General features: G+C 37.2%; 1 protein-coding gene across 1 annotated transcript in view; it reads right to left on the bottom strand.

Annotated features, from left to right (window-relative positions):
* MEGF9 (multiple EGF like domains 9) overlaps positions 1–16,270 on the bottom strand; it is a 75,610-nt gene that overhangs the window by 31,991 nt on the left and 27,349 nt on the right. The window contains exon 3 of the mRNA XM_041762434.1: positions 4,366–4,567. Coding sequence (XP_041618368.1) covers positions 4,366–4,567 — 202 coding nt within the window. The remainder of the gene's footprint in view (positions 1–4,365; positions 4,568–16,270) is intronic.

The following is a 16,270-nucleotide window of genomic DNA, read 5'->3' as shown; positions in this document are numbered from 1 at the left end:
CAACTTCCCATTTCTGTTCTTCTGGGCTTATGTCAATTTAACTTCCTTTCTGGTAGCAAGAAATGCAATGTTTACAGCTAGGTTTAGAGCTCCTGAGCTTTCCTTTTAAAGACTTCCTTTGAGTACAGGTTTTTAAAGGACTTCAATGATGTGCTGTTTGTTCTGAAAACTTGCCTGACATTCTGAAAAACATTGTTAAAATTTTTTAAGTTAAGTATTACTCTGCAGTAACTCTTAGGAAAGGATAATGGACTTACCTCAAAAAATTAACATACCTATCTTTAAGGCCATAGGCAGTCAAGAAATAGGGCAAGTAAAACAAAGTTTCGTGGAAGCAAGGAGGAATGCTAATTGGAAGAGAGGTGAAAAAATGGAAAGGCCAAACATTGTTGAGATCATCTACAGATACCTCAATCAACCAGGATTTTGACAGATGTGGCGGCAGAAAGACAACAGTGAGCCACGTGCGAGACGTTAGGGGTAGTACCCCGTAGGGGGACAGCAACACAGAGGGTGAACAGCATGCTCTGTTGCTATGAGCTTCGGAGGCAGCGTGTTTAGAAAGGGAGAAAGGAGAGCACTCTGGAAGTGGCAACGAGGAGCAAGGAAGGTCATCTATTCCGACTCCAGGTCCAGAAATAAGAGGAGTGAGAGAGAGGAAACAGGCATGAGGGGAAAAAGGTCCTTTCAGATGTCAGTTGGAAGATGATGGTAAAGATGTGAGAAATCAACATACTTTGACTGTATGCAGGTATTCTAAAATTACGTTACTCATCCCCCCCCCAAAAAAAAGACCTACTAAGGACAATAGAACCAACCCATCGGGTACACAGAGAAAACAGTCCATACAGATTAAGTAATAATAACACAGGTATCTTCCACCTCCTGCTTAACATCAATCATCCATTACTGAAAATCATATATTCTACAAGAAATGCCAAAAAAGAACCTATTTTCCAATATTTCAAGTGAAAATTATTATAAATTGTAATTGTAAATTTTAATTCATTACATATCAACCCAAAACTACTAACCAACTTCTTAAAGTGTAACTAAAACACAGTAAAGCACCTATAAATAAGTAGCAAGCTCCCCTGTAAGGATGTAAAATGCTTACAAAATCACTTCCTGATCAACAGCAATTCCCATGCTTGTTACCAGTTGCCTAATATGCAGTAACATGCTGCACATCCTCTTTGTTGACATGTGGTGCACTTTACAAACTGTTTACATGTGATTGTGACATTACACTCATTACAACTGGAATTTAACACAAGACTTCCCACATGTTACTTTAAAATGCTGTATATGGTATTACTGAGTTTCCGGAATATAAATACAAATTTTTCTTATATAACCATTGGCCAAAACACATTGAACTGAGAGATAAGAACATCCTAGGGTATTTGGGTTAAATACTAAGAGGCTTTCTACTAAGAAAAACAACTGTGCAATTGTGAAGTCATTCTGCTTCACAGAGTAAGCACTGGCTTATTACATTTGTTCAACTGGGTTGATGGTAGCTTTAGTGTGTAAAGTTATGCAGGTTTACTATTCCCTCGAAACATCAAAATTCTCATGTTCAAAGTAGGAAAATAACAGGGCTCTCCTCAAGGGAGTTTTTTTAAGACTTACATGAGATAATGCATATAAAGCAGATAACACAGTGACTAGCATATAGTACATGCTCAAAAAACGGTTTCTAGAATTATTTTTATTGTTTATCTAGAAAGTATAGATCGTAAAAATTTACACATGCATTTTCTTGTTTGATCATTAAGACAAAACAACTCTATACAGGGGAGAAACAGGATATGGATTATTACTGCCACTTCACAAATTAAAAGAAGTGCTTAAAAAAAGTAAAGTGACTTTCCCAAAGCTACATGGTTACCCTGCAAGATCTACCAGGACTGGAACCCCAAACCAGGAGCTGGCAAACTTTTTCTTAAAGAGCCAGACAGTATTTTAGGTTTGCAGGCCATAGGGTCTCTGTTGCAACTAATCAACTCTGTTACTATAGCACAAAAGCAGTCATAGGTAATATGTAATATAGATGAGTGCACCTGAGTTCCAAGGATACCTTATTTACAAAAACAGGCAGTGGGTTAGATTTGGTTCAGGGCTGTAGTTTACAGACCCCTGCCCTGGATCTTTGAGTTACTAGTCCAATGCATTTTCCACTACTCTCTAGTTGCGACCTATTTTCAGAACAGTGTTTAAGCCTGTGTCACTTAACGACATTAACTGTCGGGGGGCGGGGGGGGGGGACGGGAATCAGAAATAATTTATAGGGGTGCCTGGGTGGCTCAGTCGCTTAAGTGTCTGACTCTTGGTTTCAGCTCAGGTCAAGATCTCATGGGTCATGGGATGGAGCCCCCCCCCTTGAGCTCAGCGCTCAGCAGGGAGTCTGCTCGAAGATGTTCTCCCTCTGCTCTTCCCCCCACTCAAATGCATGCTCTCCCTTTCTCTCTTAAATAAATAAATCTTTAAAAAAAGAAATAATTTATAAAAGATCATTGGAAACAGTAAGGTATTACATGAATTTTATAATTAATGTTTTTCCCTTTTCTCCAGCTTTTAAAACTCTCTCTCAGTGCTCCCCTTATTTCTTTCTCCTCTAATAAAGCAGTTTGGCCCAGAAGTAAACACTGTTTTATCTCCCCAAAGAGCTCAAGAAAAAAATGTGTCTGCAGAATCTTATTCTAAAGCAGTAGTCATGCCATTAGATATTAGAATGAACAAACTTCTCCAAATCTCATCTTTGAAAATGGTAAGAAAGTCGAGCCTTCTCAGGATGTCTTGTGCAAGCATGTTTTTAGGGGAGCAGGGGAGCAAAGGGAGCAATGATAAGTAACTACTATATTCTCAGCCTCAAATAACAGAATGATTATCAGTTTTCTCATTATAGAAGCTCTACGGCATGATGATAAGGACACTGGGCTTGGAATTCTAATTAGGAATTCTTCCTCGGCCACTAAGTATCCCTGTGATTTAAAAACCCACGTAAAAAGAGTTGGAAAGATAACAACACAGAGCTATTTTGAAATACCAACCATCATAAGCATTATTGTTGCATCTGAAATCATAAACTTATTAATCAAGTTCACATCCATATTTTTAATAGAGGTACAATATCATACAATACTGCGTATCATGAGTACAGTATGATTTATAAAGCATCCAAGGTAACTACTGCTGAGTATGAAGAAATTTTTCTGCCAAGGAGCTAAAAGTTCTTTAAAAATAGGGAACCGTGGGTGGCACAGCGGTTTAGCGCCTGCCTTTGGCCCAGGGCGGGATCCTGGAGACCCGGGATCGAATCCCACGTCGGGCTCCCAGTGCATGAAGCCTGCTTCTCCCTCTGCCTATGTCTCTGCCTCTCTCTCTCTCTCTCTCTCTCTCTCTGTGACTATCATAAATAAATAAAAAAATTTAAAATTAAAAAAAAATAATCCTTCATTTAAGCTAATAGTGTTCCTTTGAAATTAAAAGAAACCAGAATGTATTACGTGATGTGTGCTAGGCATTTTACATGCATCTATTCATTTCACCTTCACAACAACCCAGAGGAGAAACTGAGACTCAGGGAAATGAAGTAACTTGCTGAAAGCACAAAGTTCCTAAGTGGCAGCAGATCTTGGATCTACATCCAGGCTAGACTGATTGTAAAGCTTGTGTTCATTACATAGCACTGTCTCTTCAGCTTTTTGATTGGGGTCCATAAAGAGCTAGCTGCCTCATACGAGGTTAAAGAATAATTACTTTCAATGTAGTAGAAGGGAAATCCTCAGATGGTGGGACACTGTTTGGCTATATTAAATCGCCTCCAAATAACATACTAATTTAAAGATAGTTTCCAGACAATTCCTATTTAATCAAACCAGTCTTTTCCCCACTAGTTAGAGAAATTAGGATATTACTGACTTTAAGCCTGAGATATGCAAAGAAACAGTTCCGGCATTTGGATAAGAGAAAAAATAAAGCAAAGGGTAAGTTTCCCGAAACTCCAATGGCATGTGAATAAACATAACAAGAACATTTCCACTGGAAATGCCAGAAGTTATCACTTCCAGAAAGGAGACTGCTTTCTCAATAATTTTTTTCCATGAAATTAGAGAAATTATCACAAAACAAAAATGGTGACCCAGGAGCTTTTATAGAACTAAATCAGTAAATTAGAGGCTTTTTCATTTTGACATTAAATATAATATACAAAAGGAGAAAAATAAAAGTATATGAAATATTTTATAAATCTATGCCCCTTTTCCCATTTATTTATTTAAACCACTCTGGTCCTTGAGAACAAGAGTCTTTTTTTTTTTCCTTGATAAAATAACATCCGCTCCGCCCTCTGCTGCTTACCTGCTGCAGATCGTGCTGAGGGCTCCGTATGGATTACAGTCACATGGCAGACAGAGCCCAGAAGTGAGATTCAGGTAAAAGCCCTCCCTGCAGCTGTCACAGCGAAGCCCTTGATAATGCGGCTGACACTCACATTGCCCTGTGGTCTGGTTGCAGCGATTCACATCCAGGCTTCCCACCACAGAGCAGTTACATGCATATTCTAGGAAGGCAAGAAGGAAAGAGACATTATTAACCAAGATTTAATGTTTTCTTAATAAAATGAACCCTATTGTATTTTTCCTAATAAGTGTTGATGACAATTTTGTAAGGATGGATAAAATTAATTCTGGTTCAAATTCACTTTCTGTCCCGTTTATTTTATTTAAGATGGGAAACGTATAAAGTATGTAGAACTATATACATCATTCATAAATATAAAGCTAACATTCTCAATGCCCTTACCAGTACTCTTTATATTCTCGCCCTACCCTACACTCCAATATGGGGTGGGGGAAGTCCTTTATACTATTCAGTTTTTCAGGACTGGAAACCTCTAAAGGCAGGGCCTGTGCTTACCTACACGGCAGGGAGAGCAGAGGTTGGAAATGGCAACGTGTTAAATAATAAATAGTCCCACTGTAGAGCAGCAAAAGCCTCAGGCTCCAATGGTTTACTGTGGTAACTCACACTAGTCAGACAAAATTGTGCTACAGCTGGAATCAGAAGCTAATATGCTCTTCCCAGGAAGGAATTCACGGAGACTTGAAACTTTAAGGTAAGGAAAGGATGAACAATAAATCCTAGATGAGAAAGTTTACACAGTCATCCTGATCGGTGGGCTAAAACCAAGCACGGTTTGAATCTATCCCCTAGGTTACAAGATCTAGAAAATAAACTTTCCTTTAGCTACATTTCAAAGAGTTCTTTGGATGAAAATATTTTAAAGTCCTTGGCTTTAGCCTTTAAATGTAGATATATTTAAAGGTCAACTCAAATTTGGTTTTTGCTATTGTGTACACTCATTTTATCAAGAAGGTATTTTCAACATGGTTGGACATAGTATCAACACAGGATTTTGTGAGCATGTCAAAAATGAGCAAAGTCAACTGCAGATAAAATAAAATCTTGTACACAGTTTAGGAATAGCCCTAATTCCAAAACAGCTACAAACCTAGGTTTAATAAGCTCCCCCTCCCCCCCCCCAAAAAAAATCAATGGTACAAATGACACTTCTGAGTAGGTAAGGAACTATATGAAATGGCGTTACATTGATTACTATTTAGCTTGGAAAAAATTATCTTTAATGTCATTTTTGATGATTTTTTAAAAGTTACTGAATAACTGCAAATCCAGGGTCTTAAGAGAACGTTATAAAGGCTTCTGCTCCTCTAGTCTGGAAAAGGAAATGAAAATTCCTAATGTCATCACAAGCAGCTTATCCACACCAGTCAAAGTAAAGGATTCCACAGAGAATTCCCACGTGGTCGCACCCACACTAACGCCGTACCTCCCACTCTTCATCAGTTCCTAAACTTTGGGGTCGGCTTCTCTCCTTGCTCTCTCCATCTCTTCTAATATGTAAGACAGATGAATGAATATACATATGCTGGTGAGTGATTTGCTTTATGCCTAATCCAAGAGTGGGTGGTGAATTAGCTAAAAATCCCAGAGAAGAATTTAAGATTTCTTCAGCCCCAAACTTAGGAAAGGTTATCAGCTTCCCCTCCCAGTCAACTGTCTTGTTTTACTAGGCTACATAACCGTGACATTTCTTTCAGAGTTACTTGTTTTCACTTTATTTCTAGTGTCTGGTGTGTATCTGTGTGTGTATGTGTGGTTTTTGTAAATAAGGAAGCCACGTTTAGTGGCCTGCAAACCTGCCAATGACAACTTCATGGTAAGACCTTCACTCCACCAAAAATGACCAGAACGCTTAAAATAACATTTTCCTTCCAAATCTGGCAGAATTTCAACATACATCCAATTCCTCCTGCCGGACCAGTTTCATCACAAGTTAAACTAACCGACTATGCTAGTGTGGGCAGACCCAGCTCAAAAAAGTGAATAGGTTAAGAAAAAAGTCTAAGGCCGAGAATTTTATTCTATTACTTCCTTGCTAATGTACTTCCATCTGAAACCTGAATCAGTGTTCCCAATCAATGAGATGGGTATTTTTTTTTTTAAAGAAAATAATCAGGGGATCCCTGGGTGGCTCAGTGGTTTAGCGCCTGCCTTCAGCCCAGGGCACGATCCCAGAGTCCCGGGATCGAGTTCCGCGTTGGGCTCCCTGCATGGAGCAGGCTTCTCCCTCTGCCTGTGTCTCTGCCAGTCTCTCTCTCTCATGAATAAATAAATAAAATCTTTTTAAAAAAAGAAAATAATCTAAAAATTTTGAGGAAAAACCTTTTTTTTTTTTTCCAGTAAAGTTCTAATGGGGAAACTTCAGTACTAATCAAGTTCACTAGCTATTTATTACTGTTATGGAGCCAAGCTAATCTCTTCAATATCCTCTGAACATATTTTTAGTCTAATCTTTGGACCTTTGCTCATTGTGACTTCCCTGAAATGCTCTCCACTCTCCACATATTCAAACCTATTCTCTATTTCAGGGATCAGCTGAAACTTACTCCTCCACAAACTCTCATTACCCCTGGTGTGAATCTAAAAGAACATCTCCTACCTATAACTCTTATATGCCAATAATTTGGAGAGGCAGTAAAGTGAAGCAGTTATGAGTACAGACTACAGAGGCAGACAACTATAGGTTTAAATCTAGCTCTCTCATTTACGAACTTTATGGACTTAGACAAGTTAATTAACCTTGTGCCTTCCTTTTCTTGCCTATAAACAGGGCATAATACAGTACCTATTACACTCAGCCCCAACACCTGAGCTAGAGGTAGGTCAGAGTGCTGCGATACGTAATACAATAGCTGGAAGAAGGAGATGCTAGATAAAATAACAGAAACACAAGTCAGATGTCAGATTCATAGGACACAGCTTTGTTGTACCCTGTGGACAAGAAAGCCTACGATTGGGTTTATTACTATGGCAGTTTTTGACAATATTTAGGAAATAAAATTAGTGTCCCAACATTCAAAAATCCAAGTTGTAGTTATCTAGGAAGAAAATGAGAGGTATCCTATGTATCCTGGGCTCCACATATTACCGATATAGGTACCTATGAATACAATGATGAGCACAAAAGGGTTGAGTATGTGGTTTTAGAGAGGACAAAAAAGAGCATTTATTTGATTATATGCCCCTTGTATGAATCGTCCTAACAGCAGTGGAATACCTGGCAAAAAATTCAGCAAGAGAGACAGCCCCAGAAAGGGGGTTGATTTATGAAGACAAAATGCACTATCTATCACATTAACATTCTTCCTCAAATTAACCAAAGGAAAAGAAGTTAAAGCAAAGCATACCAAATGCCAGGGAACACGTGCATTTCTTCTGTTTGGAGCTCAGAATCTGAGGCCCTATCCCAGGGATTGACCTCAAATGAAATGATCCAAGTTAAATGAATAGTATGAGAAACAGTAATAAACGTAAAGCACCACGAATCTGCAATACGTTGTGTCAGGATAACTTGTTAGCTTGTAAATAGAGTAAAAGCTCAGAGTCTTCACGGTTCTTGACATTCATATAGAACCAGACAGGAGTTAATGCAGAAACAATGCAGTTTACTAGGAGGTGGGCAATATGAGAAAGAAGAAAGGAATTTCGATTGACAGAAGCAGTGGGAAGGACCCATAGCCAAGAACAAGAGACGAAGGGCGGACTTCTTAATGAGGTAGACTCTCAGACAACAAAGCAGCACAAAGGAGTCAGTGACATGACAGATGGTAAGTCACCAGGATGGATGTTGATGGGACTGGAACAGTACGAAGAGGACACAAAAACTAATCACGGACAAGTCTGGATGAAATGCCAGAAATCTCCTTTGGTTGCCTAAGAGTACATATGAAGTAAATTCTCCGTCATTGGAGCTGTGGGTTTTTTCTCAATGTCCTGTGACTCTTGGGAAAGCCTTATAGATAAATAATTAGAGAAAAGTATCATAAATGTTAGCAGAGAGATGGCAGTCTTTGGCAATATTTTTTCTTTTTTGTTTGGCTTCTGAAGAGCAATGAAATACTTTGAACAGCACGGAGTTGATGCCTAAAGAAGAAAAAGAAACTAAAATCTGGTGCCAAACTGTTTGAAAATAGAAATATAGAGGCCCGGAGGAGAGACAGTAACTCGGGATTTTTCTCTGAGAACTTGAACTTACGTGATGATTTTGTAGTAAAAGTACCCAAAGCAATCACTGCATTTAAATCAAATATTGAACTTTTTCAAATATTCCTCACCAAGGGTCAAGAGATGAACATTTTCAGCAATGAAAAACAAATATAGAGTAACTTTGCTTAGAAGTCCCATAAGCTCCCTGACTCTCTGTGCACAAACACCTGTACTGGTAAGAGACTGTCTCCTTGCACATGCTAAAGTTCAGCTTTGAACCACCTCAGGTCACTGCTCAGTAAAACATCCATCATATCCTCTAGAGAATTTTTATTGTGTTTTGGTATCTGCAACTACTTTGATGGTAGTTTTTAGAAAAATATTAACTGTGATCTCTGTCTCTCTGCCTCTTTTTGAAGTCCTTTCTGAGTACTGTAATTAACTATGATGTCTGGAAACTCAAGCAATTTGGTACAATAGTGTGTTAGCCTTTTGCAGATAAAAAAGAACTATAAAAGCAGTAAATGAAAGATGAAAATGAAATAAGAAAATGAAAAAATTATGTCCCCTGTCAATTCATGAGGCAAATGTCATAGAACAAAGACTGTTAATTGATAAGAGCACTGTTGCTGAACTAAACTGATTACAAAATAAGTATTGCATTTATGTATAGATACTGGAAAAATACTTGTAAATATAACTAACACAGAGCACTCACAGGAATCTGGTTCAGGAATATAGACTGAAATTCTGTTTATAGCCTCTTGCAAAATTGTGAAAATACCTTTGCAAAACTAAATTTCTGACTCCTTTTTGTTCCTTCAACAATGATTTCACTCTTGCTTTCAGTATCTTCAGATTTCAAAGGAATAAAAAAATTAAGAATATTTTTTTAAAACTGCTCTAGGCTATTCCAAAGCTTTTCATTCTTCCCTATATTCAGAAGACATACTATGTATGTACTATAATATTTGTTAACGCATCTTCTGTTCAATGTCAAAGAAGCAAAAGCTGGGAGACATGTATTTAAAATCTATCAAGGCTTAGTACTCAACCTTATAACCAAAATTTAAAACATTAATAGAATTGAATACAATATGAGTAAATTGTATTGGATATAAATTTTAAAATAAACAAAATATTAAAAGAAAAAAGCAATGAGGTTTTGCTAGACCATGTTCTTTTCTTTCTTTTTTTTTTTTTTTTTTTTAACCATATCCTTAGATTTTGCAAGAAGAGAGCCTTGGTGTCCTACAAGCAATTACTCTAGCTGGACTGTGTGACACTAAAGTCACAGGGGACCCACCTAATAACTGAAGTCTTTTGCAAAGCTAGTGTTACAATTAAAATAGAAAGAATTGATGAATACTTCAGTTGGTTACTGCACAAAAAGTTGTGGGACATTTTAGGGTTTAAAACACTATTTAACTGGGGACACCTGGGTGGCTCAGTTGGTTAAGCAACCAACTCTTAATTTGGGCTCAAGTTGTGATCTCAGGGTCGTGCAATGGAGCTACAGTGTAGCCTGCTTGAGATTCACTTCCTCCCTCTCCTTCTTTCCCTTCCCCTTGCCCCCCTTCCCCAGTTCCTGAACATGGGAGTGTGCTTTCTCTCTTAAAAAAACAATAAAGTAAATAAATGAAATGTTATTTAACTAAAAGAAGTAGAATCTTTTCTTTTTTCCTTTGGCTCCAACTTAAGTTGTAATTGCTTTTGGCTCCAACTTGGTTGTAATTGCTCTTATGTAGAATGAAGGAGAAGAAGAAAAAAATAAGATAAAAATATATAGGATTCCCATCCTTTTGCATACACAACTGTTTCTGTTCCATTGAGATCCATCATTAAAAACTGTACTCTATTTAAACAAACACCAGGGAAGTAACGTAAGTGTAACCATTTTGAATGTGTCTGGTCTGTCTTTTCCACAAATCTAAGATAATATCTACAAAAATAATATCTCTCGATTTTCAAATTGAAAAGAAATTTTAAAAATGACTGTCAGAATCAACCGTAGGAATATTTAATTCAAACTTCTGCCTATACATCAAAAGAATACAGCAACAACAACATATAATAATACTGTCTTGACTCCAGGCCTGATTTCCTAAGTATATGGTATACCTATTTCAAAATGTACTTTTTATTAGGCCCATATCCATCTTTGTAGGTTTAGAGTAAAGGAATCTTGGAAAGGGCTTCATTCTAGAGAAAAGGAACTGTCAACACAGAATTTTTATTTTTATAAAAGGTCTTACTCTAGCATAACACTGATACTCAAATTACATTTCAAATTTATGTTATGCCAGGGTAGGGTCACAAATCTTTGCAAAACCGGGAAACCCAGTATGAAAGCTGATGAGTTTCTTGCATTAAAGCAGACTTCACAGAGATGTGGAAAGTTTTAAAGCCACTACTTTTATTTTTTTTTTAAGATTTTATTTATTTGACACAGAGAGAGAAAGCATAAGCAGGAGGAGCAGAAGGCAGAGGGAGAAGGAGAAGCAGACTCCCCGCTGAGCAGGATGCGGGGCTGGATCCCAGGACCCTGAGATCACGACCTGAGCTGAAGGCAGATGCTTAACGGACTGAGCCACCCAGGCGCCCGTAAAGCCACTGCTTTTAAAGAAAAGTGTTAAGCTTTATCTTTTATTTTTTTTTATTTTTTTTATTTTATTATTTATTTATGATACTCATACAGAGAGAGAGAGAGGCAGAGACACAGGCAGAGGGAGAAGCAGGCTCCATGCACCGGGAGCCCGACGTGGGATTCGATCCCGGGTCTCCAGGATCGCGCCCTGGGCCAAAGGCAGGCGCCAAAGCGCTGCGCCACCCAGGGATCCCAAGCTTTATCTTTTAAAACAAAAATGTATCCATTAAAACTCCCAGTCACAATTCACTGTCCCCAAACATTTCTTCTACTTTACAGTAGATGCATGAAAAAAAAAGTGGGTAACAAAGACATGGGTGTTGTAGAAATTTTTCTGCCTCACATTTAAGGGCCATGTTCTTGTTGCTTGTCCCTGGCTCGCTGCCAATTTTCCACAATTCAAAGACAATTCATCTAATTAATGAGACAAAATGACAAGTTCTGGGAAAAACTGTAACAACCAGCTTTCACTACTAATAATAACCGAGATGATATGACCGGTTATTGAGCATGTGCCACATGTATCTCCAACATCACACTGAAAACGTCACAGGTACACACCCCTCAGTCTTCACCACAGTCCTGTGAGGTAGGTGCCTTGAAGGACAAACGGACATCTCAGAGAATTGCAACAATCATACAACTAACCGGTACAGGAGAACAGATTGCAGCTCAAACTGAAGAACTCCAAAATCCATGGTCTTTTCACTGTAAGAAACTTCTGACTATAAAAGTAGAAGAAGAAAAAAAAAAAAAAACACTAGACAGACCCACGACATCTTTTTTTTTTTTTTTAAGATTTTATTTATTTATTCATGAGAGACACAGAGAGAGGCAGAGACACAGGCAGAGGGAAAAGCTAGCTCTGTGCAGGGAGCCCAAGGCGGGACTCGATCCCAGGACCCAGGATCACAACCTGAGCCAAAAGGAGATGCTCAACCACTGAGCCCCCCGGGCGCCCCAAGGCCCAGGACATCTTACAACCAGAGTTTGCTGATCATTTACCAGCTCTGTAACCTTCAATAAGTCTCACTGCTCTGAGGTTCAGGGTGTCAATCTATAAAATGTGGATAGTTCTTGTCACCTGTCTATATGAAATATAGATAAAGCTACCATAATATATACATGATCTTTATGCTAAAACTATAAGACAAAAAAATAAAAAATAAAAAAACTATAAGACACTGGAGAAAAAATATACAAAAAAGACCTGAATAAATAGACACAACATATCAACTAAATCTGCAGATTCAGTGAACCCCAGTCAGAATCCCATCAGGATCTTGTGGTAGGTATTCACAGGCTGACTCTAAGATAAATAAGAAAAAGTAAAGAAACTTGAATGAAGAAGAATAAAGTTGGAAGACTTTCAGTAACTCATTCCAAAACTTAACTTTAAAGCTACAATGATCAAGACAATGTGTTGTTGTTGAAAGAAAAGACACAAAGGTCAATGGAACTAAATAGCCCAGGAATAGATCCTCATAAATATTATCAACTAATTTTTGGCAAGGTATAAAAGGAATTCACGGGAAAAGGATTTTTTTTTTTTCAATAAATGGTGTTGGAACAGTTGTGTGTCCCCATGCAAAAAACCTGAATTTTGGCCTAACCTCACACCTTGTTAAAAAACCTAATTCAAAATAGTTCATAGCCTCAAATGTAAAATGTAAAGCTACAAATACCTCTAGAAGAAAACATGGGAGAAAATATGACCAGCCTTGGACTGGGCAAAGGACTTTTAGATACAACACCTAAAGCAAAATCCATAAAAGGAAAATTTATAAAATGGACTTTATTACAATTTAAAACTTTTGCACTTTACAAAACTACTAAGAGAATGAAAACACAGCCATGAACTAGGAGAATATTTGCAAATCACATTTCTGCCAAAGGACTTGTGTCAAGAATATACAAAGAACTCTCCGAACTTAACAGTAAAAAACTACAATTTTAAAACAAGGGAAAGGTCTGAACAGATACTTCACCAAAGAATGTGTATGTATGACAAATAGACACTTGAAAAGATGCTCAACATCTTTTATTAGGAAAATGCAAACTGAAACCATAATGATACACTACTACACCCTTAATAGAATTGTTAAATTTTAAATAACTGGTGCTGTTAACAGTGCTGAGCAACTAGAACTCTTACGAGTTACTAACAGGAATGCTTAGAAAACAATCTGGTGGTTTCTTATGAATTTAAATTTACACCTACCATATGACCCAGCATTTCTAATCCCAGACATTTACCCAAGAAAAATGAGAACTTCTGTTCGCAGGTAAGTATAACTGAATGTTTACAACAGTTTTATTCATAATCACTAACAACTAAAAATTACCTAAATGTCAACTGGTGAATTGTTAAATAAACTGTGGCCCTTTTTATATGGCATACTAACATTTTTTTCACATCACAATCTGTTTCTGATTAATTAACTTGATCTGTCTATTCCTGTACCAGTATAGCAAGAAAAAAAAAAAAAAGTTTTAGTGACTGCATCTTTATAACATGTTTCACTAGTGGATTGCTGCTCGTTACATTTTCTTCTAGTTCTTGTTAGTTATGTTTCTATCTGAACTCTACTGCCACATTTCCTCCAAAAAAGATCTTGTTGTATTTTTCCCATTAATTCCACTTATTCTACAAATTAGTGTATCAAGAACTGGTCGCTTTACAATATTCCATTTTTCTACCTGTGAACATGGGTGTGCCTCTCCACGTATTCAGTCTTCCTGTATATCCCTCAGCAAAATTTCATAATGTAAAAATAGATCTACAGGAGTTTCATGTATACCTTGATGAGGTTATTCCTAAACCTTTTATCATTTGTGGTAGTAGAGGCAGTAGTGGTTAGTGTGATTTTTTTCTCATTATCTCCTCTAATTAGTATTAGCTAGAAATACTTAGTTTTTTGGAGATATATACACAGTTCTTTTGATGAACTCTCATTATTTCTAATTTTTTACCTTGATTCTTTGAGTAAGACTTCTATTTTACATTACACGGAGGTCTTCCACTGAAGGTCATATCTTACCTGACTATCAATAGATATAATTCTCAGTTTTCTCAACTACAAATGTTTGTTGGTAAAATAGAGCAAAGTGTTTTTCACGCAACTGCTTATCTTAATCCCTAGGTCAGCCTTATTATTAATTATAATAAAAGTAATTACCGCTTGCTATTTCCTACAGTGCCTCTGCCTTTATCAGTCACACATTTTAGTTGAGTGAACACTTCACTTCACGACTGCCCTGCAAGGGGTGTTTATCAATAAGGAAACTGGAACTTAAAGGCTCGAAGTCGCTGCTCAGGACCACAGAGTTACTGTACGTGGTGAGACAGCATCAGACCCAGGTTTCTCTTACTCAAGTGCTCTTCCTCATTCCACCTCACCACAGAGCTTTCTTCCTTTAAGAAAAAAGGAAGGAGACAGGGGAAACACAAGAAAAAGAAACAGAAATTCCAGCTACTAAATACTAAATACCATTGGGTGGTTTTTGTTTATTTTGTTTTGTTTTCAGTCTGTTTTCTTTGTAAGCAGGTGACATCAAGTCAAATGACTACCAAACAGTAGGGTGGGGGGAAACAGCTGCTCGAGCTACAAAAATAATTCTCAACGGGAGACTTAGAACACCTTGCACCTGCTTCTGGTCACTTAGTCTTAATATACTGTTCAGAACCAAAAAACATACACTCATGATTTAATATTTGGGACCAGTTTATTTTATTTAAATGCAATCTCATTGCTAAAAAAAAATACTATTAGTATCTCCAGTGTCTTTCTATATCCTGGATACAGACTATGCTGAACTACAGACTACGCTACCTGAACATAGGCAAAAAAAAAATTTTCTGTGCCACTGTTTTTCTATTTGTTTGCATTTTTCGAGGCTTTTTTAAAAAAAACAATTTTGCCATTTAGTAAGAGTTATTGCTTACGTTTTGGAAGGATATTTTATTATTTCTGGCTATTATCAAATTGGGAATGTACTCCAAGAATTGACCAAATACCGCCCATATGGCTTGAAAGAACTCTATCAAACTGAATTTATACGAACTTTTTTACTTATAAAATGTTCAACAATATCCTTCAGTTTAAGGGTAGGTGGGAAGGAGGGAAGAGCAAATACAGAAAATGAATTTGTACAACTTAAAATCTGACTCCAGACTATAATAGAAAGAGAGCAGTCGGTGAGGTCAAGGGACCTGGGTTCAAATTCTGACCACTGTTTATGATTTTAAATCTATTGTCCTCTTTGTAAAGATTTTTTTATAAAATTGGGATAATGATACCTAACTTATCAGGATATCCTAAGAATTATAGGAGAAAAGGCAAAGAAAACACCTACGACAGGGCCTTCTCTTTCCCCACCCTACATTTTTTTATTAGAAGCAATCTTTTTAGCAAAGTAGCAATCCTTAGATGTTACTACAGACTGCAAGAATTGAGAACCGTGACCATCAGAGATCTCTGAATACACTCAAATTACCCTAAATAATGTCATTAATGCCTTAATTTTGTAGTAGTAGAACAGAAAGGATGGGAAAAAGAGAAGAGCTTCAATTTCAAGTGCTGCCAATTGCTTCTAAGGTTGGGATTAGATTTGCCTTAGTGTGTCTATTTACAGAGCACAGCTGAGCAACTTAAAGGCTACCACTATTTGCTCATTGTAATACCTGGAAAATTAGTTTGGAGAAAAGGAGCACAGAGAGAGTAAGAGAAAAGGTCAACTGAATAATACTATCCTAAGGTATCCAGTGATTTAACCTAGGAATTGTTCCTAATTTCTAATAAAAGAAGTTTGGCCTTACATATTACAATTTAACATCCATCCCAGCCAATTTTTAAACATATTATTAAATGGATGGCTTATGGATTATCAGGAATAAATATGTATTTGATTATAAAATTATGCTATACCGCTTGGGAAAATACATGGGGCATATAGGGACACATACCACTCACCATGACTGAAACAAAGACTGACAGGAACAGGAGAAGAAAATACATATTAGAAAGGCACACTTGGGCCCTTTATCCT

The sequence above is a fragment of the Vulpes lagopus genome, chromosome 7 (assembly GCF_018345385.1).
Source record: "Vulpes lagopus strain Blue_001 chromosome 7, ASM1834538v1, whole genome shotgun sequence".
Lineage (NCBI taxonomy): Eukaryota > Metazoa > Chordata > Mammalia > Carnivora > Canidae > Vulpes > Vulpes lagopus.
This window is presented reverse-complemented; position numbering and strand designations above follow the sequence as displayed.